Source organism: Alexandromys fortis, unplaced genomic scaffold (genome assembly GCF_014885135.2).
Source record: "Alexandromys fortis isolate MF-2015 unplaced genomic scaffold, M_Fortis_MF-2015_v1.1 scaffold_12, whole genome shotgun sequence".
NCBI lineage: Eukaryota > Metazoa > Chordata > Mammalia > Rodentia > Cricetidae > Alexandromys > Alexandromys fortis.
In genome coordinates this window covers 3,589,683-3,616,341 of record NW_026067937.1, presented here as the reverse complement: position 1 = coordinate 3,616,341, position 26,659 = coordinate 3,589,683, and the positions used below count along the sequence as shown (strand labels likewise).

The 26,659-nt window shown below is 36.9% G+C and overlaps 1 protein-coding gene and 2 pseudogenes across 2 annotated transcripts in view; 1 reads left to right on the top strand and 2 right to left on the bottom strand.

Annotated features, from left to right (window-relative positions):
* Elp4 (elongator acetyltransferase complex subunit 4) overlaps positions 1 to 26,659 on the bottom strand; it is a 224,769-nt gene that overhangs the window by 139,779 nt on the left and 58,331 nt on the right. For both annotated transcript variants that reach the window (XM_050147153.1, XM_050147154.1), the window contains exons 5-7: positions 18,645 to 18,784; positions 9,120 to 9,204; positions 2,671 to 2,859 (exon numbers count right to left, since the gene is read on the bottom strand). In XM_050147153.1, the coding sequence (XP_050003110.1) occupies positions 2,671 to 2,859; positions 9,120 to 9,204; positions 18,645 to 18,784 (414 nt within the window). The remainder of the gene's footprint in view (positions 1 to 2,670; positions 2,860 to 9,119; positions 9,205 to 18,644; positions 18,785 to 26,659) is intronic.
* LOC126504695 (poly(rC)-binding protein 2-like) lies at positions 5,481 to 6,739 on the top strand (annotated as a pseudogene).
* LOC126504647 (mannose-P-dolichol utilization defect 1 protein-like) lies at positions 25,200 to 25,902 on the bottom strand (annotated as a pseudogene).

Genomic DNA, 26,659 nt, shown 5'->3' with positions numbered 1-26,659 from the left:
ATATCTTTCATATCACCATAGAACCTTCATCTGGTGATGGATGGAGATAGAGACAGAGACCCACACTGGAGCACTGGACTGAGCTCCCAAGGTCCCAATGAGGAGCAGATGGAGGGAGAACGCGAGCAAGGATGTCAGGACCACGGGGGGTGCAGCCACCCACTGAGACAGTGGGGCTGATCTATTGGGATCTCACCAAAGCCAGCTGGACTCTAGTGCTTTTGATTAAGCTTCTAAACAAACTGCTACCAGCTCTTATTCTCTATGCTTTCCCTTCCAGTCTTTGTAAGTTATCAAGAGTTTTATTCCTTACTTATATCATACTTGACTTGAACAAATTGGTAAGCTACATTTGATAAATGTATTGATACATAAGCAAAAGTTTTTAAGGCAGTTTTTTTTTAATAATTCATTTGATTATAAAGCGAGTTTAGAAAGCTGCCATGTATGATAGCTTTGTAGAACTGTGTGGGAGATGAGAACTTTTACAAGATGGTGGGTGGTCTTACTAAGAGCACTGGCCATTCTGAGGAGCACGGTCATGCTGCTTGCTTAATTTTAAACACACCACCTGTCTGACCTTAAATCTTGTTGTTTCTATTTCAATATGTTAAAAATGTAAGTTTAAACAATACTGTTGTACAAAGGTTTAAAAGTCTCTAAACATTGGCTATAGGTCCTTGTCATTCAACCACCTGACTTGTGGTGTAGACAGGCTGACATGAAAACACCTGAGAGCATTACTGTTCTTCCCTGAAACACAAGGTAAAGGAATCTGTCAGAGATGTCACGGTGGATGTGACCTTTTAAAGTAATAATCATTTGTAATATAGCTTTTTGTTTTTCCTTAAAAATTTTCATAGTCTTTTAAAATTAAATATAAAATTGCTATTTCACAACTGTTTTCTTTACTTGCAATTTTGCAAAAAGGAAACACCTATCCATCTATATATTTGTCCTTTGTCAGCAATGGGACTTTTTGTCTTATCTTTCACATACTCTAATTGTTGAAGACTTTGCAATGACAATTTTGTATTTAAAAATACTAAATAGTAGCAGTGTTAGTCAAGAGCTAAGCTGTAGAGTTTGTGACTGTTGAGAAGCTATGTGATTAACTATAAAGAAGGAAGGCGCTAGAATCCGAGGGGGAAGAAATGGGCCCTGCAATTTATCAACTGGACCACCTTGGAAAGCCGAGTTTAGAACTAAGCATCTCACAGGGTTGTGGTAAAACCCACAAACAGAAAGACAGTGAGATGCCAAGGCCTCGTAAGTAGCTGCAGCCACAACACAGCCTGCAGGGCAAGTATGAAGAGCTGAGCTTTCACCTGTGGCTTCACATCTATCATCAAAACCAACAAGCTCACCATGTGTAACCAGGCTACTAATGAAGTATTTATTTTACAATAACATTGATGCACAATGAAAATATTACAAACATACACAGCATGACTAACATTATTAGAGAAAGGGTTTCCCTACAATATTTATAAAGATTCAAGGTCATCATATTAATAACATAAAAATACATAATATTTTGTTATTAACATAATAAAAACATAATTTATGTTTAAGAATTATCTGTTAAAACCCTGCAAAAAAACATGAGTTAACCTATTATGTTTATTAAAAATAAATTCTACTGGCCAGTGAGTAAAAATTTCTTGGTATTTATGCCTCAATTTTCAGCCATAACTTTGAGATATGTTGCATTACTGTATATAATTAACATACAATTAGTGTAACTCATTGATATTTTAGTGCATTTATCATTTGCTGGAACGGCCTAGGTATGTTAGAACAAAGATATATATGCAGTTTCAATAATTAGGTATAAGAAATAATTTTCCAAGTGAGAATCAATATTCATTCAACTCACATTTACTGACCATCTATCTAGGAAAATCCAGGTGTTGTGCAAAGAAGGTTTTGCTCATACTAATAAAATAAAGCCACATGAAGTCTCGCCTTGCCTTCATACAAGACAATAATGTATAAGATATTTAAGATCATATGAAATCACATGTTTGAAATGATAAAGTCCTTTGGCCAGAAAAACAAAACAAAACAAAACAAAACAAAACCCTGCTGCTCGTGATAGCTCACATCTGTAACACTAAAGCACTCCTCAAGGTCCAGCTGCTTGGGATGAGAGAGTAAAGAAAGGACCAGTAACGTTTCATCACACATTTACTTAGTGAATAATTAGAATGGTAGAAACCAGAAGCTGTTTAAAAACACAAATTAAAATTGTGCAAAAAATTCAAGAGGAATATATTAACTCATGAATATAAGAAATGTACAAAATAATTAGGAGAAAATAGGAAAAGTTCTTAAGAGAGGCCAAGATCAAAAAGACTGAAGGCTAATGGAAATGACCAATTAAAATCAATGAAACTTATCAAGATTTAAACCTTGTATTTCAAAAGACTATTAAGAAAAGCGGTATTACAAACTATAAGAAAACTATTGCAAAAGCACATTGCTAAATATATACAAAGAACTTTAAAAACTGATAATAAGATTAACCAACAAAATGGAAAAAGAACCAGAGGATGAACACCAATGAGCACATAAAACAATGGCCAGTGTTTTATAGTGACAAAGGGAAAGACAAATTGAGCCAATTATCCTCCCTGTCTCCACTGGATGAGGAGGACAGGGTCTCACCTGGATCAGATGTGTTGGCACTGTGATGATGCAGACTGACAGTGAGGTTCTTAGAAGGCCACGGAGAACATAGAGGAACTTGGTAAGACTGTGATTGTTGTCACAATCTTCTGTACAGCAAATGTCATCTCCCCATAATGGCGAACCAAGGTTCTGAATTCCTATTCTTAAAATGTTTTTCTGTTTTTTCTAAAAGACAGTGAGAAGAAATAAATACATAAATAGTTTATCAATATAGAACTTCTTTATCTACTAGTTCTTATCAGAACTCACAGCATCAGGAAGACAATAGGCGTGGTAAAAACTGATGCAATCTCAGCAGGAGGAGTATAAAGAACATACTTTAGATCAGAAAGTCAGACAAAGCCAGCGTGTTACACCAATAGTTCCAGCTACTCAGGATGTTGGTGCAGGCCAATTGACTGAGTGTGGGTGTTCAAGGCCAGCTCAGCAACACAGCAAATCACTGTCTATCAACAAATGGCGAATAATTTTCATGAAAATTTGAAGGTCATGATAATAGTCAAATTTGAATTTTGTTTAAAGTTGAGGTGACTATGCTAAGAATTATGTTTGAGACAGTTAAAACAACAGATAAATACCATGTGCTGTAGTGCTAGCCTGCATTCCTAGCATTTGGGAGGTAGAGGCACAGAATCAACACAAGCTCAGGCCAGAGCTGTGTGCAGAACAAGTGCCATTGCAGTCAGGTGTGAAAAGTGAGACTATCTCCAAAAACCAAACAAAAACCCCAAACAATAAGAACAGCAAAACCTCAAAATAATATTAAGATAGAGGCAAAGATAGAGGAAAAGGTTAATTCAAAATCTTACAAATGCATTCCCAGCATTATAAAACTGTACACCTCTTCCAATAAGCCAGGACATCTGTATTTCCTGTCTAACTGTCCATCAACTGCTGTGTGAGCTTTTGTCTGAAAGGTGTTTACAACTTTTAAACTTTTTGGTTTTATACTTTATATTTGTCTCTAGTTTTTTCATGAAATTGCTTTTACTGACCTAATTTAAGTTCAAAGCTTTAACAATTAGAAACTACTGATTATTATGGCTAAAATAATGGTGTCAATTTTTTTTTGGAATAAAACATTTTTAAAAAGCAAGGACACTCTGGGTAGTGGTGGCACACACCTTTAAACCAAGCACTCAGGAGGCAGAGGCAGGTGGATCTCTGAGTTCAAGGCTAGCCTGGTCTACAGAGCAAGCTTTAGGATGGCCAATGTTACACAGAGAAAAAAGATCAATAAGTATCTGACAATATATGTTTACAAGTTCTACTGTTTGGGTTATTCTAACTGAACAATGTTTTGTAAATGCTTTCCTTAACAATTTAGCAATATTTCTGTGCACAAAACATGGGATATGCAAGTATTTGGAAAATCATTATTATATTTATGATGTAATAAATAAAGTGTCCCTCCCTCCCTCCCTCCCTCCCTCCCTCCCTCCCTCCTTCCTTCTTCCTTCCTTCCTTTCTCTTTTTTTGTTGTTTTCGAGACAGGGTTTCTCCGTTGTTTTGGAGCCTGTCCTGGAACTAGCTCTTGTAGACCAGGCTGGCCTCAAACTCACAGAGATCTGCCTGTCTCTGCCTCCTGAGTTCTGGGATTAAAGGCGTGCGCCACCACCGCCCGGCTATGGCGTTCTTTCTTAAAGCCATGATTTTAGATATGTGCCAGTTTAGATGAGCTTTCTCAATCTAATAAATCTATTTTCCCAATAGAAAAGATAAAAATTGAATATGCGCATCCCCTTCATAAACAGAATTTATTGATGAAGGGTGACAGTGCAAAAGAATCTCAACATTGGAAAGCCCAAGATACAAAAGTATCTAGGCAGGGGAATAAAAAAAAAGATGACGCATTTGGACTATGAAGTAGGTGCAGAGCTTTGTATATATAGTTATTCTTGGTATCCCTGGGGACTCTCACTCTGGAGATTGCTTTGGATTCCAAGACCTATATATGTTCAAATCCTTTATATACAACAATGAAGTATTGCATATAACACAGCTATCTACCTATCTACTTTAAGTCATTCCTGGATTAGTGAATTATAATACACAAGACTATACAAATGAAATTATATAAATAGTAGTTATACTGAGTTGTGTAGAGACCTAAGATGAGAAAAAAATGTGTATATTTAGTACAGATGAACGTTTTCAGCTATTTTTAATATGTTAGGATTTTGGTCTATAAAAAGTGTTTAACTGTATTTGTTTTCACCCATAAAAATGAAGTGAAAACATGCATGGGACAGATACTACAGGAACAAATATGGGGGAGGGCTATAGAGAGGATTCAGTGGCTGAGAGTGTGCGCTTCTCTTGCAGAGGACCCAACCCGCATGTGTAGTTACCAACCCGCCAAAACTCCAGATCCAGGAGAGCTGATGCCCTCTTCTAGCTGCTGACGGCAACAGATTCACATACTTATAAGTGCATGTGTGTGTGCGTGCATGCCTACGACACACACATGTAAACACATATTAAAACAAGATAAATAAACCTTACTACAATTATTAAGAAAAAGAAGTACAAGTATGTTCCTGGCAAATTTATGTACAATATCTGTGAAAAAAGTGAGATGATACTTCCTTTATGACACAAAACTTAAATTTAAGTAAACTGATAAAAACATAAGGCCTTGTTTATTGTTAAACTTGTTATCTCATGGTAACAGGCCTAAGTTAGTTTCTTAATAACAATGAGGAAACAGAAATAAGGAATAAAAGTTGGAGACATGGTTCAGTGGGCTAGTATGTGCAGTGCCCTGGGTTCAAGTCCTAGTACAGCTAGACAAGAAAATAAAACCTTGAGTCGACTCACGCCTCCAGTTTTGGCATTCACTCCTACCCGTGACCAAAGACTTGACTACTCAAAAGTCCAGCTCCCTGTAACTACTAGACATGGACACCGGTGTGATTGAAGGTGGATTAAATGTCACTCTTACTATCAGGCTACTTATGCATGGAAAGGAAGTTGGCAGTATCATCGGAAAGAAAGGAGAAACTGTTAAGAAGATGCGCAAGGAGAGTGGTGCACGTATCAACATCTCAGAAGGGAATTGTCCTGAGAGAATTATCACTTTGGCTGGAGCAACTAATGCCATCTTCAAAGCCTTTGCTATGATCATTGATGAACTGGAAGAGGACATAAGCAGCTCTATGCCCAATAGCACAGCTGCCAGCAGACCCCCAGTTACCTTACTGCTCGGCTCGTGGTCCCTGCTAGTCAGTGTGGCTCTCTCATTGGAAAAGGCGGTTGCAAGATCAAGGAAATAAGAGAGAGTACAGGGGCTCAGGTCCAGGTGGCAGGGGATATGCTCCCCAACTCAATTCAACAGCAATCACTACTGCTGGCATTCTGCAATCCATCAATGAGTGTGTCAAACTGATCTGTGTGGTCATGTTGGAGACTCTCTCCCAGTCCCCCCCAAAGGGCGTGACCATCCCTTACCGGCCCAAGCCCTCGAGTTCTCCAGTCATCTTTGCAGGTGGTCAGGCCTATACCATTCAAGGACAGTATGCCATTCCACAGCCAGATTTGACCAAGCTGCACCAATTGGCAATGCAACAGTCTCATTTTCCCATGACCCATGGCAACACCGGATTCAGTGCAGGTTTGGATGCATCTGCTCAAACTACTTCTCATGAACTCACCATTTCAAATGATTTGATTGGCTGCATAATTGGGCATCAAGGCGCCAAAATCAATGAGATCCGTCAGATGTCTGGGGCGCAGATCAAAATCGCAAACCCAGTAGAAGGATCTACTGATAGGCAGGTCACCATCACTGGGTCTGCTGCCAGCATCAGCCTGGCTCAGTATCTAATCAATGTCAGGCTTTCCTCGGAGACAGGTGGCATGGGGAGCAGCTAGAACAGTGCAGATTCACCCATAATCCCTTTCTGCTGTTCACCACCACCCATGATCCATCTGTGTAGTTTCTGAACAGTCAGCGATTCCAGGTTTTAAATAGTTTGTAAATTTTCAGTTTCTACACACTTTATCATCCACTCATGATTTTTTAATTAAAAGCATTTTAATTCTTTTTCTGTTCAAAAAAAAAAGAAAAGAAAAGAAAAGCTTACTGTAATAACCAACTAAAGGCCTCAGAACACAGAAAGAGAATGAAATGTGAAGGTAAAGGAAAGAGTAGCACTCAGAGACCTAGAGACTGGTCTTTTAACACAAGGCCACTACTACTTCTGTTGTAACAAAAAGACTTGCTAAATGTTTACAGATGCGTTTAGATATGGAATAAAGAGTTATGAATGCTTAATGACTCTGACATGTACTAGCATAAATACCCAAATAATGAATGAATGATAAAATCTTCAAGTGTTTGGTATACAGCACATTAGAATAAAAATGAACATAACACTTCAACATAAAGAATATATTTTCATAAATAATGGTAATTGCAGAAACAAAAGCTGACACTCTTGTATTATCTCAGATGTTAATTTTTTAAAAAAATGTAGCTGATAGTTACACAGTAAATATAATTATTCCCATAAGAATATCTAACGTTTAATCTAGTATGCCAAGTTAAAAAAAATCAATGTCCAGATGATGTTATGAAGTAATTTTTAAATGCTTCCACCCACATATGTTTACAGATGTGCGATACAATTTAGCTTACTACCAAGGTTAATTATACATTATAAAAGACAAATAATAGTCTGCTTTTTAGAGTATATTTTAAGTGTCTTACTCAAATATATTTGAACGTGCACAGAAGAGAAACTTCCTGTTGAAAGTAGGACTTTTTCCCATCAGAACGTTGTGACTGGAGAAGACTACTACTTAAAAGGAGCACCTATGGAGTGCTCGCCTTTCCTGACTTGTCTGCAGTGTCCGTGACCAGGGAATATAGCAAGCAACACACTTCATGATTATATAACTTAGTAACTATGCTTTAGTTCTAATAAACAGGAAGTTTACTTTTATAATTACTGATTGGTACATTTAAGTTTAATTTGGAAGCTTTAAGCATTTTTTGTTATTCACTATAGAAATGTTAACCCCAGTCTTTACGAGAGTTAGCTGTTATACAGCTTCTCACCTCAGGGAACCAAATGTGCTCCATTTTATTTCCTATCATTTTTCAAAAATAAATGAATTGTTTCTTGAAAGTGGTATGATTTTTCCAAACCCAAACAAACGAAGAACCATCTTCATTGTGTTTCAACACAATGCTACTTACTAAGGACTCTTAGGTTGTTTCTAAGAGTGTATGCATGTATTCCTTGGCAAAGAGTAATGTGCTTTCCTGCTACTTTTGTGTCTTATAAATTTCTTGCTTTCAAAAGAGGTGTCATCATTCTGCAAGAACAGCAGCTTTGCACACTGCACCATAGGAACTGTTATGACATGCCTGTTTCCATAGCTACCACTGCAAGTGGGGAAAGGTGTCTGTCAGGGACCAATTTGCCTCTCCAGAAGCACACTGGCACCAAAAGAAGACATGGCACCCATAAATCTTAGCTAGGACCAAAAATTGCAGTTATAAGGAAAAAGAGTAAAACGGCATTGAATATCAGTGGTCACTATAAAGACTATGAGAAACACCAATGCTTTCCAGATACACATAATATAAGTCTGCTATTAAACTGGCAATAAAAATCAATTTAAAAATTATTTATTTTGCCATTGAGAAATTGTTAAATATAGCAAGTAAACTGATAAAAAATTTAAAATCTATGAACTAAAGCAAATGTAGATAAAGATGCCAAAAATTAGTTTCTAGCTTTGATGTCTTGGTTAAGAAATAACTGCTGTGCAGATACACTTATTAAAATAACACACACACCTTAAATAATACAACATAAATCCTTTAGTGTCAAATGCAGCTAAAATCACTAACAAAAATTTCTGCAAGGCATGATGTTTAACAATAAAGTTTCTTTACTTGTTTAAATTAAACTAACTGGAACATCTTCAGTAGTAGGAATTTGGAAAAACGATAAAATCAGAGATACAGAGAACAGTTATAAAATATATCAAAAATATATCTTTTATTCAGTGAAACAATTCAAAATGTAATGTAACAAGGCATAAAATCTTGTGATAACTCTTACACATAAAGCAATTAGAATTAAGGACTGAACAACAGAAATATGAACACTTCAAAAAGAAAAATATGAATCTTGTAGTGTTAGAAGCAATTAAAAAGCATAACTAGTTATTAATTTCAGAAGCTATACATAGGTATTTAAGGAGAATCAGCAATAACAAAGCATGTGACTGTTTTGTGCGCATTTTGAGAACCCAGTGAACACTCTGAATACACACAAATACTTTCTACCCATTTACAATGTCTATGAAAAGTGTGTACATTATTGATTTTTCTCAGGCTCTCCAAACATGCCCCAGAGATTTGAAAACAATATTCTATATATGACTAAAGAAGGTTGAAGTATTCATACCTGGGGATTAGATCCATCAAATCCTTCAGTATAAATGATGTTCTGAATGAACTGAAGCAGCTTCATGTAGCCTCGGGACAAAGAACTGTTGGTAAGAAGTGGTTCAAATACATAAATGGGCTTACTACTAAGAAAGTAAAATATCTATAAAATCAGTAAATAAGTAAAAATATGAATGTATTGGAGTGTTTAAATATACAAGAAAATGCATCAAATTAATGTCAGACCATCTAAAAACATTTAGACAACACTGCAAAAAGGGAGTAAGTTATATCATCTTATAGTAAATTGCTTAGTTTTTTGACATCATGAGAGGATAAAAATCTGTGGAGACTGAGATGACTTAATTATGTCAGGCTTAGTTACCTCCAAGAAAATTAATGATTTAATGAAGCAACCTAAAAGATGAAGCCACCATAGCTTTTCAGGAGTAATCATACATAATTAACACATAGTTAATGAACTGCTAAGTCACACACTCCCAAATCAATGTCCCGATCACCTGAGCTCATCTTCTATCAAAGTTTTAATTTTCGTAGAATAAACTGGTAAAATAACTAAACAATTTGAATTTTTAGAACACATGAAGACAAACAGCATAATCTCCTAAATTTACTGTTTACCCATTTCCTTTGTTCAAAGAAGATGCAAAAACAAATGCATGGATTTAGGAAGACATCTACGTTATTTCTCACACAATGCAAGCATTGTTTATTGCTTTAAAACAGTAAAATGAATTTTTAAGGTGCATTTGGGACTTAAAAAAACACTTGAGATATAAATCCCCTGTAAATGTTGTGTGATATTTCAGGGAACATTTAAAAAGAATGAAGGAAACCTGCTTCCTGAGTGAAGTTAAGAAGTGTAGCAGCCCATTTGCTTAATCTGCAACATCAATAGAAGTCGATTCAGCAAAAATACATGTGCATCTCCATACATGTGTGTGCTCCTGAACAGCTGCTGCTGATTCCAAAATCCCTATCTTGCAGAAACAAAGTAAACACGAAAAAGGAAAGCTTTCTGTACAAAAAAATGTGACTCCAGGAGATGAAGGTCTGCAGAGCATGGGTATGTTTCATATAGTTTACTACACCCTTTCAGGGACAATACGGGCTACTGTGGACATGATATTCTACTGTGATGGGACGAACATGTCTATAAATAACACTATGTAAAGACAATTCTATAAGACTGTCCTGGGAATGTCCTTCATTTCATCCATGTTGTAGAATACAAGATTCCTTTTCAAGGTTAAATAGTATTCTGCTATTGTGTGTATACCAAATTTTCTTATCTGTTGATAACACAGGCTAACTCTGTATCTTGGCTGTAATGAAAAGAGAATGCAGCTATCCCTTCAATACACTGAGTTCATTTCGTTAGCTATAAGCACACAAGGAACACTAGTAGATACAATAGTTGTACTCTGAACTTTGTGATGAACTGCCACACTGTTTTCTATGTTTATACTAATTTATACATCTACCAACAGCAAAGATTTCTCTTTTTTATGTTTTCACCAATACTTGCCCTTTACTTTGTTGATAACAGCCATTATAGTGGTTGCAAGGCAACATCTCATTAAGGTTTTAATATACGTAATAATATATAAATGAATGAAAATATACATAATTACACAATAATGTAATGATTAGTTATAAGATATTTAAGATTTTTACCCCATTGATTTGTTGTCTACTTGTATGTCTTTTTTAGAGTAATGTCTACTTAGATCCTTTGGCTGTTTTTAAAAAATCAACTTTCTTTGCCATTGAACTGTTTCTGTTCATAAAAATTTGAGGTATTAAGTTCTCTTTCATAAGCTCTCTCTCTCCTTCTCATACTCCCCCTTTCCTTAGATTGTCCCTTGATTTTGTTCAATGTTTCATTTTGGAGAATAAAGTGAAGGCATTAAAACCAATATCTTTTAATCACTTTACTTATTTATCATCGACATAAAATAATCCACTAGACAATGATGCTTTGAACATTAAGTATTAAATTTCTTGAGTTAATTGAAGTTCTTAGGGAGTAATCTTTTGTAAATATAAAACTAGGAAATACATTTATGTATACTTATCATGAATATTAGCTGCTGAATGAATAAAATAAAATAATTTAAAATAGGATTTGGGCCTTACTAAAAGAGTAATTACTAATGGTTACCTCACATTGTTGTTCAATATTTATAAAAACATATACACATATTGATAAAAATATCTTCCATTTCTATTGGAAATTTTGGCTTTATTGTTGGTTCTCCAACACTGAGAAATTTTATTCACTCTCTCTGTGTGTGTGTGTATATGCATGTGAGTGCACATGTGTGCATGTGTCTAGTGATAAGAGTTTACAAGAAGGAAATTTGTCTGCAAAAAAGACCTTTGCTTTGTTATTACTGTTTCCAAGCATTTTTAAATCTGTAAGTAACTGTGCATATGTTTGAGCAAGTTCAGGTATGGGGGAGTCACAGCGAATGTGTGGATCACAGGGGACAACCTTACCCACTGAGCCATGTCCTCAGCCTCTGTTTCCAAACATTTAACAAAGTTTTGACTATTCCAAATATTAAAAGACTGCCCACTTTTTAAACTTATTATTTACCTTTACTTTATGTGCATTGGTGTTTTCACCTGCATGTGTGTCTGTGTGAGGGTGTTGGATTTCCTGTAAGTGGAGTTACAGACAGTTCTGAACTGTCATGTGGGTGCTGGGAATTGAACCTGTATCCTCTGGGTCCTCTGGAAGAACTGTCAGTGCTCTTAATCTCAGAGCCATCTCTTCAGCCCCACTGCAGCCCATTTTGAACCACTATTCTGCTTTACCCTTACAACTACCAACAATTTTTATATTAAAATGAACTAATTTCAATTCTATGTGCCTAAAGTTATCACAATATATAGAAATATAAAGCATACAAATAATTTTTTGAACTAATTTCTAAGGTTTTTTTTCTTTTAAAGTGTTTTGACTGCATGTGCATGATTGCGCCTGAGCAGGTCAGAAAGCGGCACTGAATTCTCTGAAAACTGAAGTTACAAATTGTAGGTGCTGGGAATCAAATTCTGGTCCCCTGCAAGAGCAACAGGTGCTCTTAACCACTAAACTATCTCTCTAGCTCTGGCACTAATTTTGAACCTGATAATACCAAGTACTTAAAATTAATTTTACTTTCACAAATGAACAGAAAACAGATTGGTAAGCAGGAGAAAGATAATTTTTTTCTTGGAAAAGGTAACTTTTTGTCTGTTAAAAGATAAATTACAAATATAAAATAGAATATGGAATTATAATAAGTAGTTGATAAGTGAAATTTTTCCCGGCAGAAAGCAGACTCTTGGCATACTGTTTAAGAAGCCTACCTAATTTCAGTCTTACCAGTTAATAAAGCGCTTGGTGCACAGAAAATCCTGAAGCAACTTTGGTGTCACAGCATCCGGTGGACACCTTGTGACAGACGTACAGTCATCATCCTCACTTTGTGATTGGGAAAACTAAGGCTCATTTCAGGAAAAATGACTTGTCCAAGGTTACACATCACTAAGTGACAGAAATGACATGCAAAGTGAAAATATTTTCTGGGCATGGTTGTACATTCCTTTAACCCCAGCACTTGGGGGGCTGAGGCAGTGAGATTCAAGCTGGCCAGGGCTATATATTGAGAACATGTCTCAACACAAATAAACCAAACTAACCAAACAAAAATCCTGAAAACATTCTAAAGCTGCGAAACTTGGCTCTTTCAACTACACTATTTTAAAGCTTTGGAATGTGGTGCACGGAGAGTCTAAGGGGCTCACACACTAGTGTGGTTTCACTCAACACTTTTAAAAATGAAGCATTCCAGCATGCAGTTGTGGGGAGAGATCTTTTAGCTGTACTCATGAAATCATCTGAAATGGGCCTTGGTGGTACTTAACTTGGAGAGTGGAAAGATAAGGGAACTCTTCATACCAATTGATAACTGAGCAGCCCCACACACACAGCAGGAAGACGCCAAGGCTTGGGAACTGGCTCTGTTCAACCTGTGTCAACAACTCTGCTCAAAGTGCGATATAGACAACTTCTTTAAATTTTTTCTTGTCTCTCTTATCCACCATGATTTTTAAATTACATGGTTCAGAATGCTTTTCCTCATTAAAGTAATTTGCTACAATTTTAAAAATAAGAAATTCTGGTCACTTAAATATTTAACAACCTGGTAGAAATATTTGAGAAAAAAAAACAGAATCTTACAGAAAATTAAGATTATTATTCTCAAAAATGATCACCCATAATTACAATGAATTAAAATAAAGATGAGCACCTTTTGATATGATTTTGAAAGTAAATGGAAAAATAAAGTTTATCTTACCAAAGCTTTATTTGCATGTATAATTCAAGGACTCAACTATGACAAGTTGGAAGCAACCCTATATAAGGCCATAGACACAATACATGTCTCAACTAATTGTATAAAATACTCTGTTGAGCTAAAGTTCTATTAGCATATAATTTGCATGTGATTCCAGAGATTGTAAAGTCTTTTCACAAGTAATTTTCAAGTCACAAATTTCATTAGGATTACCCTGAAGGCTGTCATTTACTGACTTTTTGTCTCATGCTTTTCACCTAACACTGAATTTGAGTCTGACTAGGGAAGCTCAACTAAGAGAGAAGGACGCAGAGTCTAAGATCACATTCAAGACTGAAGATGAACAATGACCAGCAGAGACCTCTGGATCACAGTTGGAAAAATACTTCACACCATGGCTAAGCAATCCCATTTGGCATGGAGATTGTAAAGTGAAGTTATGATCTTTAATTCAGAAAATGACTGAGATGAAATATCAGATTGTGTCTCCTCCAGGCCCTAACAGAGTGTGGGGTATCCAGTCCTGGTCACACACTTTCTGATATCCTCTCTTCAGTGTTTCTCTGTAAACAATCCTGGCTGTCCTGGAACTAGCTCTGCAGACCAGGCTGGCGTTGAACTCACAGAGATCCACCTGCACTGGCTCCCAAGTGCTGGGATTAAAGGCTGAGCCATAACGTACTGCCATAAGTATACTTTTTAAAATAGTGCCCTTTGTTTATTTTTGCTTTTATTATCTACACATTTCAGCATACATGAAAGCCACAGCTTAGAATCTTCCTCAGTATTTTGGAGATTTGGACGGTGTCTTCTTTGCTCCCAGTGTGACCATCGTTCCACTTTTTTCTATCATTAGCAGCTGTTTTCAACTCTTTCTCTTTTGCTCACAGTTCACAGACTATCACTTTGTTTGCTAGTTTTGATTTTGTAAGTTTGGCTTTTTTGACTCCATCTGACAAAACTTCAACCCTGCTTGCAAATACCCGGGGATCTCAGTCCAGGCACCTGGTAGCCCTCACGGCCCAGTAAACCCTTCTAGTACATTGGCTTTGGAGTCTCTGGCCTACACACCTGTGAGAAAACTTCTGGTTTTTATCCACCACCCAACCTCACGTGTTTTCTAATATTAGCACAGACATATCACAGTTTCAGCGATATTTCAGGTCCCCGTGACAGGATGGCATGGTGGAATTCATGGTGACAGAAATGTGTGGCAGTGAGCAGACCATGGGACGGGAACCAGGGCTCTAACCTCTGAGGCCTGCTCCTAGTTACTTACCTCCACCAGCCAGACCCTGTTTCATAAAGCCTTCAAAATGTTCCATAAGCTGGGGACCAAGTGAAGGCTACTCCAGATTCAAACCATAACAAAGACCTCATCTCTAAATAATTTGATATTGGTGTAAGGGCCTAAACATGCAAGTTTGCGTAGGATGCTGAGATTCAGCAGGGCGGTGATTTGAATGAGAACTGACCCTATACTGTAGTTATTTGAACACACTTTGTCCCCAATTAGTGGTGCTGTTTGGAGAGTTTAGGGGTACAGTCTTGCTGGAGAAGTTGTGTCACTAGGGGGAGGGCCTGTAGGTTAAAAGCCCTGAAGCCCTGGCCACTTCCAGTTCACTCTCTCTGCTTTGGTTTCTGGTTGAAGATGTGAGTTCTCAGCTTCTGTGTGAGCCATGAAGCATGCCTATTGCAGCCATGCTTGCTGCCCTCGGGAACCAGAAGCCAAAATAAATGCCTTCCGTAAATTGCGTTAGTCATGATATTCTATCACAGGAACAGAAAGGCAATGAATAGCAGTGGGAGTAGCAGGTTAGACAGTATGTTAGCTTTGGTGAGCATTAGGAAAACTGTCTGCTGTCCTAACTTTGGAATGGCAGTATATTTCAGTAAGGAAACAAATCTGCTTGCTGTGTGTGCTTGGACATATCCACTGTCAAAATTAAACTCAAAACTAAAATTAAAACAATATCCAATTAAAAAGTAAATCAACATTGCAGAACCATTGTAGAATGAGCTTTTGTCATCCTTATCTTACCATGCTGTGACAATCAGTTGACTATCAAAGCTATCCTTTTGATTTGAAGGTGGTATCTCATGTCTTAGAGCTATCCTTTTGATTTGAAGGTGGTGTCTCATGTCTTAGGCTACCCTGGGGCTTCTGATCTTCTCCTTTCACCTGCCCAGTGCTGGCACTGTAGGTACCAACTCTCTAAAGCAATCTTAACAATACTGTGATATATGTCAAGTTTTTACTGCCTAGGCTTTAATTAAACATTTATAGCACACACACACACACACACACATATATATATGTATATGAACATTTTCTATACATAAACTTACCAGTAATTTAAAATTAATTACTGTAAATTTCAAATGACCTTCAGTTTTACTTGCTGTGAAATTTTCTCGTTATCAATGGTGCCTTTAGAAATTATGAAATTATATATTGTATCTCACACATGGTAGAGAGATACAACTATATCCTCTAGTCTTAATTATAGGAAAAGTATAGACAAGTATAAGGCTTGGCTTTATTGTTTTATAAATGAACCAGTAAAGTTCATGTCAGTGAAATGAGCATATACTTTTCATAAAATAAATCTCACATGGTAAAGTACCCATATTCAAAATTAATTTAATTACATGTTTAAAGTTTAATTATATTTAATTAAGCATTTAAGTTTAATATGAAATAAATGAATTATCAGTTAACTATTATGAAATGAAATACTGCCTTGGTAATTAAAATCTATAAATTTTCCTATTCTGTGTAAAACTGCTAGCTTTCAAAACACATTCCAGCAATTACAGGTTTTAAAGACCATTTGACTACATCCTCATAGTTCACTAAGTATAGTTTTTAGGCCCTTCAGCTTGTTAGCTGCACATTTCCAGCAACGGGGAGGTTTTACAAACATGGTTTTGGGTGTTACCTTAATGTAGTGGTTGTTGCCACCCTTTAATACAGTTCCTCGGTTGTGATTACCCCCTAACCACAAGATTATTTTCTTTGCTTCTTCCTAACTATAATTTTATTACTGTTATGAACCATAATCTAAATCTGATATGCAACCCCTGCAAAAGGGTCATTTGACCCCGAAAGGGGTCATGACCCACAGGGTGTGAATCACTGTCTTTAGTGACTTACAGTTTGCAACAATAGTAAAGTTACCTAGCGCCTCTGCCCTCTAGTTCCCATAAACTATGCTGATACTACTTAGCTTAAAAGGCTGTTGGTAAAATTAAATGAATAGACTAAGGTCAAATTTCTGAACAGTACCTCTCCTGAAAGGCATTTGACTGAAGTTAACTTCTTCCTTCCCTCTTTACCTGAATGAATGCATAAAAACCTCATGTTTTCTGGTTTAAAAAAAAAAAAGTTTGCTCCTTAAAATAAATGTCGATTTAAATGATAAAAGCAATGGTTTTTGTTTAGTCACACTATCCTTTATACATGCTTTATTTAATTTTGTGGTGCTAAGGGTTGAATTGATGCTAAGTACTCTACAAATGGATGGTGGCCCCAGCTCACATTTTACATTGATATGGCTGAGCATTCTATGAAGAAGACAGTAAGAATTACTGCCATCACAGAATTCTAAGTTAGAAATAACTGAATGCAGGTATCAGTTTTTGCTCACATGCTTATGTGTGTATGTGTTTAGTTCAATAGGCAGAGTTGGGAACTACTATTAATTGACAAAATGATTCAAATTAACAGTAACAAAAGTAATATGGTTAAATGTGTGGTAATTCTGTTTCTTAGCCCCATCTTTTTCATGAGGGTAGTGACTTCACTGAAGTCAAGGAGAGGATCCCGAGAGCACAACAGGATGAAGCCAGAACCAGAAACAAGCTTTTATTCCTTCATTAGTATGCTTTGTCTACAACAAAACAATGAAAAGGACAGACACCAAAGCTTTCAAAAGGAACGAAGCACAAAGAGATCCAACATGTTATTCCTGGATCCACAATTCAGCTGGGACCCTGCTAGATCTGAGTATGTCAATATCTTCTGGAAAACAGAAATATTTGCTTATAACTTAAGATGACAGGAGGTAATAAATGTAAAATGTATAGCAGCATGCCCAAAACATAGTGGTCATTCTTTAGCATAGCCACTAACACTAAAGCAGTGCCCATGTGCCATTTTATGCCTCTGACTATAGAGTAGAGAACCTGTTAACAAAGTGAAAGAGTTCTGAAAAAGACTTAACTTGAATAGTGTTGACTCAAGGTTCAGGGATTATATCTATAACAGACACAAGACATTTAAGTCATTTAATTTCACCACTCCCTGCCTATAAACTCTTAAATAATTAAAAATGATTTGATAGTGATAAAGAAAAACAGACTACCATCTGTTCATCAGCTCACTGTGGTAAGGACTGAAAGTGAATCTTCTTAATATCTCACACATTATTTAATAAGTCTGTAATGTTCAGAATTCTGCTTTAATAAACTTTTGTCACTATAAACGGGTTAGGTTGTTTAAAAAACTCTTCACTGTAAAATTCTAACTCTAACCTATCTTGCCATCTAAAAATCACAGAGTATTTTTATTTCAGCATCACTAAAACTTATAATGTCTTGATATAAATGGAATATCAAACAGAGAGAAACGTAGTTTGCTTGTCAAGAGTGCTTGTCTTGCATACAAGCCCCAACATCGCATAAAACCAGGCTAGGAAGATCATCAGAAATTTCAAGGTGATAACAGGAGTCAGTATTAAAAAATGAAAAAAGTAAAAACATATACTTGTGTACCCTTTAAAAGATCACCTACTAAAAAGTACTAGAGAGCAGCAGAGCTCTACACATTTTCCTGGGATTAATTACATCAAAGAATTTATGAGATCTATTTGGATTATGGGTTGAAGTCCTGATTAGGAATTGTTTCCCATGTCCTGGAAAGTAAAATCAGATGGAATTGTAACTAGTTTGGTATCCAAATCTATCACATTATAAACCAATAGGTAGTTTACAGAACCAGAAAAAAAGAAAAAGAACATATAATAGGATATTACAAAATACATATATATTTCTTATGTATTTGTAGAAAACTTGCATTATTGATATTTGAAATCTTCAAAAATGAGGTAAAAATGCAATCTACTGATATCTGAAGTCCGAGTTTGCTGTTACATGAGCCGCTGACTTACCAGGATTCTCCCTTAAGATCTGAAGTTATGTGTTCTGTAAGGAAGAATCCATGCCATTTTGAACTCCCCAGCAGCTCCGGAGGAATCCTTTTTGATATATCATAATAGTGACCAAATCGTGAAGATGACACTGGTCCAGCCTGCTGGAAAATCATGCTGGTTATTAAAATAACATTATTTTACCCTATAATTTCTTTGACTAACATCAAGGAAAAGCTGATGTACATATACTTACTGAATTTAAAGACCTATACATAGCTTTTATTAGCCAAATTATATACAATGAGGAATTAAACTTTCTACTCTCAAGTTGTTTTCACTGTTAAAAATTTATAAGTTTATAATTCATATACCTCTCTCATATTAAAACTATTCTGTATATCTCTTTTTCTAAGTCAAAATTTTAATATACATAATTTTTAATTCATACATAATAGCTCACATTTTTATGACAAATTGAATAAGAAGATGCGAGAACTAAGTGAAGTTAAGCCAAATTACTTTATTGGTTGGAAGCCCCAAAAGAAATCAAGTATTAGGATGTGTTTAACCAAGCATCATATTGAAACTAAATGTTCATGTACAATATACCTTATTTACTTAAATGAAGCTGATGGTGTAAAATGTATCAGAATCCAGACAAGATCAAGGCCCGTGTGAGAGTGAGAGGATGTGTAAGAACTATGGAGACCAACAGACACTTGGCATGATTAGTTCATGGTTTTACATTCTTTATTAACAGTTTCTTCAAGAAACCATCTTTCTCTTAGGAAACTAACAGCTATTGACACTGAATTTATTTACATATGTGAGTAAAAATCTATTAACTATTGTTTTGAATGGAACCTAGGCTGATACTAATGAATACATCCTCTGCCCCCATACCCTTCTACATAAAGTTGAATTATTAACAGAATCCATCTGGCAGCAGCTTCCCATAAAAGCTCTGGTCTAATGTTTACTGTGATCATTCCTGAGTGCTAAGAAACTGGCAAATGTGGGGATGCTCAAAACAGAGTTTCTGCATAAACATGAGAATTCTTAGGAGGTTCTTATCTTACAGAATGACAATTTTTTAATTTAGTTAAACACACGTTTGCTTGACACTAGCTATTTGCATTTAAGATTTCAATGATTCATATTCTTAAATTAAATGCCTATAAACACCAAATTATACAGTCAAATGAAATAAAACATCCTGAAATCTAATAGAAGCATTTTTCTTAGACTGAGTCTGTGGATGTGACATTTATTTTCTAAATAAAATGAATGTGCATCTCTCTATAAGGTACTATTTATTTTCATTAATGAAAGACATCTATTAGTTGGCTTCAATACGATCTTTTCAATGCATAATAATATGTGCAGAATTATGATTCCTAAGATACAAATTCTCCATTTATTATAAAAAGTATTGACAAATAAATTATATGACATTAAAATAAGTTTCTTAAAAATACGGTGTAAAGATTTTTAAATGTAAAGTTATTAGTCTAAAGCAATTTAAACAAGGTCTGTTCTTTGGCCTATAATTGATTCTTTATCCGGATTATAGTTTAGAATGTTTTTACTGCAATCTCTGCGAGAGCTCATCTTTTTATTGTGTAAGTCCAAGCCCTCTTAATGTTTCAGAAAGGCCTTGACTAACTGAACTTTGATCTGATGTCTTCATTGAGAAAAACACCAGGTTGCCCATTTCAGATGCAAATCCCCCTAAGGCCCAATAGAATTTAGTAAAGACAGCAAAAAAGAAGAAACCAGAAGTTTCCAGGATCCTCTTTGAGAATCCTGGGGCACACTGGTGTCCTTAATCCATGCACTAGCATGGATTAAGGTAGGTGATAACCTTTCCTGATTCAAAAGAATAAGCTGAGTGCCTACAAACTGGGTGGAGACTAGGATTTGGCTATAATAAAACACCATGCAATAAAAGCTTGGTCTATGTCAGAAGCCTCTGAAAAGGCCTCAATGTAGCACATTCCCAGGCCTGGTAGGGAAGCTTGCAAAAGCCTACCTGAATCAAATAAGCATGAATAATCTATTTTAGCAGACTGACCATGGGGAGAGAGAAAGAAAGAGAGACTTTTCACTTCTTTTAAGTTTGAGTTAATAAATTTATTAGTGGATTGAAGGTTCTTGAAGTCCCCTGCACTCACAGAAATACACCAAATTACCAAAAAGTAAGGCATGCTTTTTAAGTTGCCGTCACTATTAATGCTTTTAATTATAATATTAGTGTGACAGAATTCCCAGATTTTGGATGAATCAAGGCAGAAAATTGATTTCATGCTGTGACAGTTTACATACAGAACACAAACAATTTATTAAAATATAAAAATAAAACTGGAAAGTTTTATATAATTGTTATTAATTTATTTAGATGTTAAGACCAAATGTGACAGCAAAAATATTGATAAGGTAGACACAAGGTTTTCATTACTGATGAAATATTTCAATCTTTAGATAAAATGAAAACAAGACAAATATATTTTTAGAGGATAAAAAGTTTTACAAAGTTTTCTGTCCAAGACACATAATATCAGCACACAGTCAGATTTCTGAAATACTGAAACCTTTTGAGACCTACCAATTTTTTTAAAAATAGAAGCTTATTGTTGTTACTCTAATAGTGTTTATCTATAAAATTATCATTGTCATAAAAATTAAATTGCACTTTTATATCAACCTATCATGAAAAAGCAGTTTATTTATTTCATGTGCTAAGAATATGTTGCTTTAATTTTAGATATGGCAAGTTTTATTGCACATCCATAAACTACCTTTAACTTTCCCATCTGTGGCACAGAAAACTAGAAGTTAGTTTTTCCTGTGCTAGAAAATGGAATCTGATGGGAGTTGAGAAGGCAAAAGCTAAGCAACAAAACAATAGCACGCTCTACCACCACCACACTGTGTCTCCAGTGTGTTAGGAAGCAGCGAACTGCAGAGGAAACACACAAATAGTCTACATAAGCTGTGTCTCTTCATTGTCAGCAAATTTTGCTTCTAAGAGTCCGGCATAACGGACAGCAAGAATCCAATCTCAACCAAACCTCACAGAGCCTCAGCTCAATCGCTAGTACTGGGATAATCATGATTTTATTATGATCTCAAAATAATCTATGCAATATCAGCAACTAATGTTTTATAAATTTGAATATAATATAATATCATTATTACTAAGTTAGGATTCATTAGAGAATCAGGAAATTTATCATGGTCCTTCACAATTCCATTGCCTTACTGAAAAACATTGGTTCCACATTGACATATTCACACATCTACCAGAACTGCTGTGTCTAAACCTACTTATAACAAGAATCTGATATGCTGCCACGAATGGCTGGAGACTGACACTAGAGTCCTAAGTTCTGACGTGAAATCCAGAATGCACTGTAGGCCAGCAATCTGTAGGGTGAGGAGTGCAGTGTGTATTAATAATCAAGGAGAGGACAAGTCCACATAAATCATTAGAAAATCTAAATCATTAGAGAGACAGGAAGGATTCTTAAAACTAAATATTCTTTAGATTGAGTGAAACATTTAGGCATTATTAAGTGCTTAACTTCTGTATCCACATCTGTGTCATTTTTCATATTCCCCAAGTAGACTAGGACTACACCTGATAGATATGGTAAGAATTTACATTAAGAGCATCTCTGATAATTAATATATCTCATTTAGGATTACTTCTACTTCTTTACTCTTAAACATAAACAGTGAAACTGCATTTTGTTCAAGGAAATATAGAAAGCTAAATATTTTTGTTTTATTTTCAAACTTGGAATTGCAAAGAAATGCCTAGACATAGAAAAAAGATGACAAGTTCTGGACAAGGATCATAGGCAGAAGTCAGTCACTGAATATAAAATTACTGTGAAGGGCCAAAAACACACTTTTAAAAAAAGGAGAGATAGCAGACATGATTCTTACTCCTAAAACTGGGAGCACATACTTGCAAGCAGAAGCAAACTTAAATCTGAGCACTGACAACAAAGCAAAAAGAAGTAATACTTATCGTAGTTTTAATGATTAAATTCATTATCATTTAATTTACTCATTAATTGATTTTATGAACATACATTACATACCAATAAAGCAAAACATTTTCTTTCTGAGCTCGCATCCTAAAATAGACACAAAATAAACAATGGAATGGATATATGATTTTCTTCTTTAAATAATGTCTTGAAGAAAATAAAGTATTATAAGAGAAAGTAATATTTCATGTGCAGTGAAAAGGAAGTCACCGTAGATAATATAGTATTTCAGCAAACTCCCAGGAAAAAATAGAATAAGGAATAAATAGGAGAATATTGTAAGTTATAATTTACAAAGAAACAATGAAGGCCTCAGCTAAGATGGTGGTTTTGTTTTGTGTGACTTCTTGAAGTGTAAGTTAGAATAAGAGGCCTGAGAAAATGCTGAGCAATGCTGCATTGGCTGAGGATCAGAGTTAAGGTTCCCGCTCCCCATCTAAAAACCCAGAAGGGCAACATGCATCTGTAACCCCTGTCTTGGAGGGCAGAGACTGGCATATCACTGATGTTCACTAGCCACCCATTCAGTTGGTGAATTCCAAACTCAGTAAGGAGTTTGTCTTACTGACAAACTGTCTAAAAAATTAAAGTGGAAATAAATGAAGAAAGACATGGTGTTGGGCTGGAGTACAGCTCAGTGACAACTGATTGCCTAGCAAGTATGCGGCCTTAAGTGCAGTTTCAGGACTGTAAAAAACAGCAGCAACAACAAAAAACAACCAAATACAGACTCGTGACATCAATTCAGGCCTCCACATGTGCACACACACACAGACTGAGGTAAGGAAGAATATATTCTATCGTTAACAGAAGAGTAACAGAACATCACAAATGCAAAAAAGGGAGTGTGAAGCCAAATGAGAAGTGTGTAGGAAAGGACACACAGTCAAGATGAGACTAAATAATGCTCATGGAGAAGAAACATACAAAGGAAGTAGCCACTGGCATCCAGCATGACCCCTGGTCTGATGTGGGAGTGTCATATATCAATCTGTTGATTTCATTGGTTACTTAAATAAAGAAACTGCTTGCCCTGATAGGTTAAAACATAGGTGGGAGGAGTAAACAGAATAGGATGCTGGGAGGAAGAGGAAGTGAACTCAGACTCTGCTCTGCTCCCAGAGAGACTTGACAGCTCTGCTCTCTGAAGCAGAGACGCCATGCTCCGCTCTCCCAGGCAGCTCCAACCCAGGATGGACGTAGGCTAGAATCTTCCCGGTAAGCGCACCTTGGGGTGCTTACACACATTATTAGAAATGGGCTAAATTAATATGTGAGAATTAGCCTAGAAGAGGCTAGATAGAAATGGGCCAAGCAGTCTTTAAATGAATACAGTTTGTGTGTTGTTATTTCGGGCATAAGCTAGCAGGCGGCTGGGGTGCTGGGGACGCAGCCCCACCTCCGCTCCTATTTCAACACTGGGCTATACTCAGCATGGGGTAGGTGGAAGCTGACAAGAAAGGGTTGTCCTTTCTTCAGTCAGAGTGCTGTGGGAGACTGGTAGCCAGAGAAAGACTGAGTGGCAGGTGAGTAACCATAAGCTGTAAACACTCAGGGCAGAGAGACAGGCAGGGCAGCCACAGATGCTGGGGTGGAAGTACTGCACAGCAACCCAATGCTGAAAACATCCACAACCACCCTGGGGTGATCCAACCAAAGAAGACATTGGAAACACTACCTCTGCCAGGGTCTATACAGTACCATGGAAACGCAATAAGTGTGCCGAACTCAGCAGAGTAGACAGAGGCATTTTCTCAGGCCAGGATCTTGTGGCATCTAGAAGGGAAAGGATCAGGATCTAGCTTGGAAGAGAACCACCAGCAGCAAAGGTGAGCACATGCATGGGTGCGTCTCTTACAGGGGTCACAGCACAGGGACACAACACTGATCCTCAGCATAAGAGACAAGGCTTCAGCAGGCAGTTTTGGGTCTCAGACCAGGAACCTCACAAGCCTGAGTATAACACCAAAGATCCTCTGAGCAGTGAATCCACACTAATCCACCTTGTTTGTATTCTTTTTTTTTTTTTTACAATGAAAGCCATCTCTGAGTCTTTATTGTCTCATTACAGCAGCAGCCCACGTCTTCTCCACACCCTTCCCTTCCATCTGGACCTTCCGCAGCAGGAGCCTCCCCACCCCACCCAGAGGCCCTTATCTGAGTCATTCGCCCCTCCCACACCTCCAGAACTGGGGTCCAATAGATTATCCCAGCCAGGTGGCAGAGGGAAGCAGCCACAATCTCCCAACCACGTTTGTCCAGGCTCTGTCCTCTACCCAGAAGGAAGGTAAGTGGACAAGGCATGACATTGCTCCAATAAGAAGACAGCTGCTTAGAAAGGCAGCCTCAGCCCCTGCTGAACCGAGTATGTGCTGTTTACGCAAACCCTGGCTCAGGAGGCTGCAGTTACAGTGGAATGGAGGATGATTAAGTTGTACCAGCACACCAGGTCCTGTGGAGGGACCTGAAGGTAGTGGCCGGATGGAATGGAATGGTTCTAGAAGCTGCCCCAGCACTACTGCTCCTTTTTCTGTTTGTGGGGAGGCTTTGCATTCCTGTAGAAGAGGACTTGGGCAGCAATGAGGCCTTTGCAGAGGGAAGAGACCACAAAGACTCCAGCCATGAGGGGGTCTCCAGTTTCCTGAACAGAAGTGAAGATTCGGGCCAAAGAGCCCTCAAACAGCATAAACACTGTGATAGCGGAAAGCTGGCCCGTGTGCCCATTATGGTAGTTGGTGGCTTCCTGGAGCAATTAACTGCTCTCCAGCAATTCCCTGGCACCTTTGGCGGTCTCTCCTCTGTAGTGCATGACCAGAAAGCAGATGGCAATTGTCTGGAGTGTCAGGAACAGTGCTTCACCCCAAGAGCTGAAGGGGAAGTTGTTGGTGATGCTGTAGACCACAGTTCCAGTCAACGACGTGAGCTCCAGCATCACTGACTGGAGACTCAGTCCTGCGGCACTCTTGGCTCCCAAGATTTTAAAGATCTGGGGCAGTTTTACCAGGAGTGACCCAGCCACTATGCCCGGCCCAAGGCCTTTGCTGAGCAGAATATTGAGGCAGGGAACATGAAGCAAGTCCCATTGGATGAAAAGTTGATCATAGCATTTCTCAGCTCATGGAACCTTCTCGAAAATTGACCACATACTCGGTAACAAAGCAAACTTACACAGTTTCAAAAAAATATTAGTAACCACCTGTGTCTTTTCGGGTCACCATGGGTTAAAGTTAGAATTCAACAACAATGCTACCCCTAGAAAGCCTATGAACTCATGGAAACTGGACAGTCAACTACTGAAACACACCTGGATCAAGGAAGAAATAAAGAAAGAAATCAAAGACTTTCTTGAATTCAATGAAAATAAAGAGAAAACATACTCAAACCTATGGGACACTATGAAAGCAGAGCTAAGAGGAAAGTTCATAGCACTAAGTGCCCACTTAAAGAAAATGGAGAAAGCACACATAGGAGACTTAATTGCCCACCTGAAAGCTCTAAAAAAAAAAAGGAGGAGGAGTAGAAGACTGGAAATAATCAAACTAAGGGCTAAAATCAACAAAATAGAAACACAGAAAACAATCCAAACAATCAATGAAACAAAAAGCTGATTCCTGGAGAAAATCAACTAAATTGAAAAACCCCTATCCAAACTAATCAAACGGCGGAGAGAGAATACACAAATTAACAAGATCAGAAATGAAAAGGGAGACATAACCACAGACACAGAGGAAATTCAGAAAATCATTAGATCTTACTACAAAAGCCTATATGACACAGAATTGGAAATGTTAAAGAAATGGACACTTTTTTAGATAAGTACCATATACCAAAATTAGACCAGGACCAGATGAACAATCTCAATAGACCTGTTAGTCGCGACGAATTAGAAGTTGTTATAAAAAACCTCCCTACCAAAAAAAGCCCAGGTCCAGACAGTTTCAATGCAGAATTCTACCAGAACTTCCAAGAAGACCT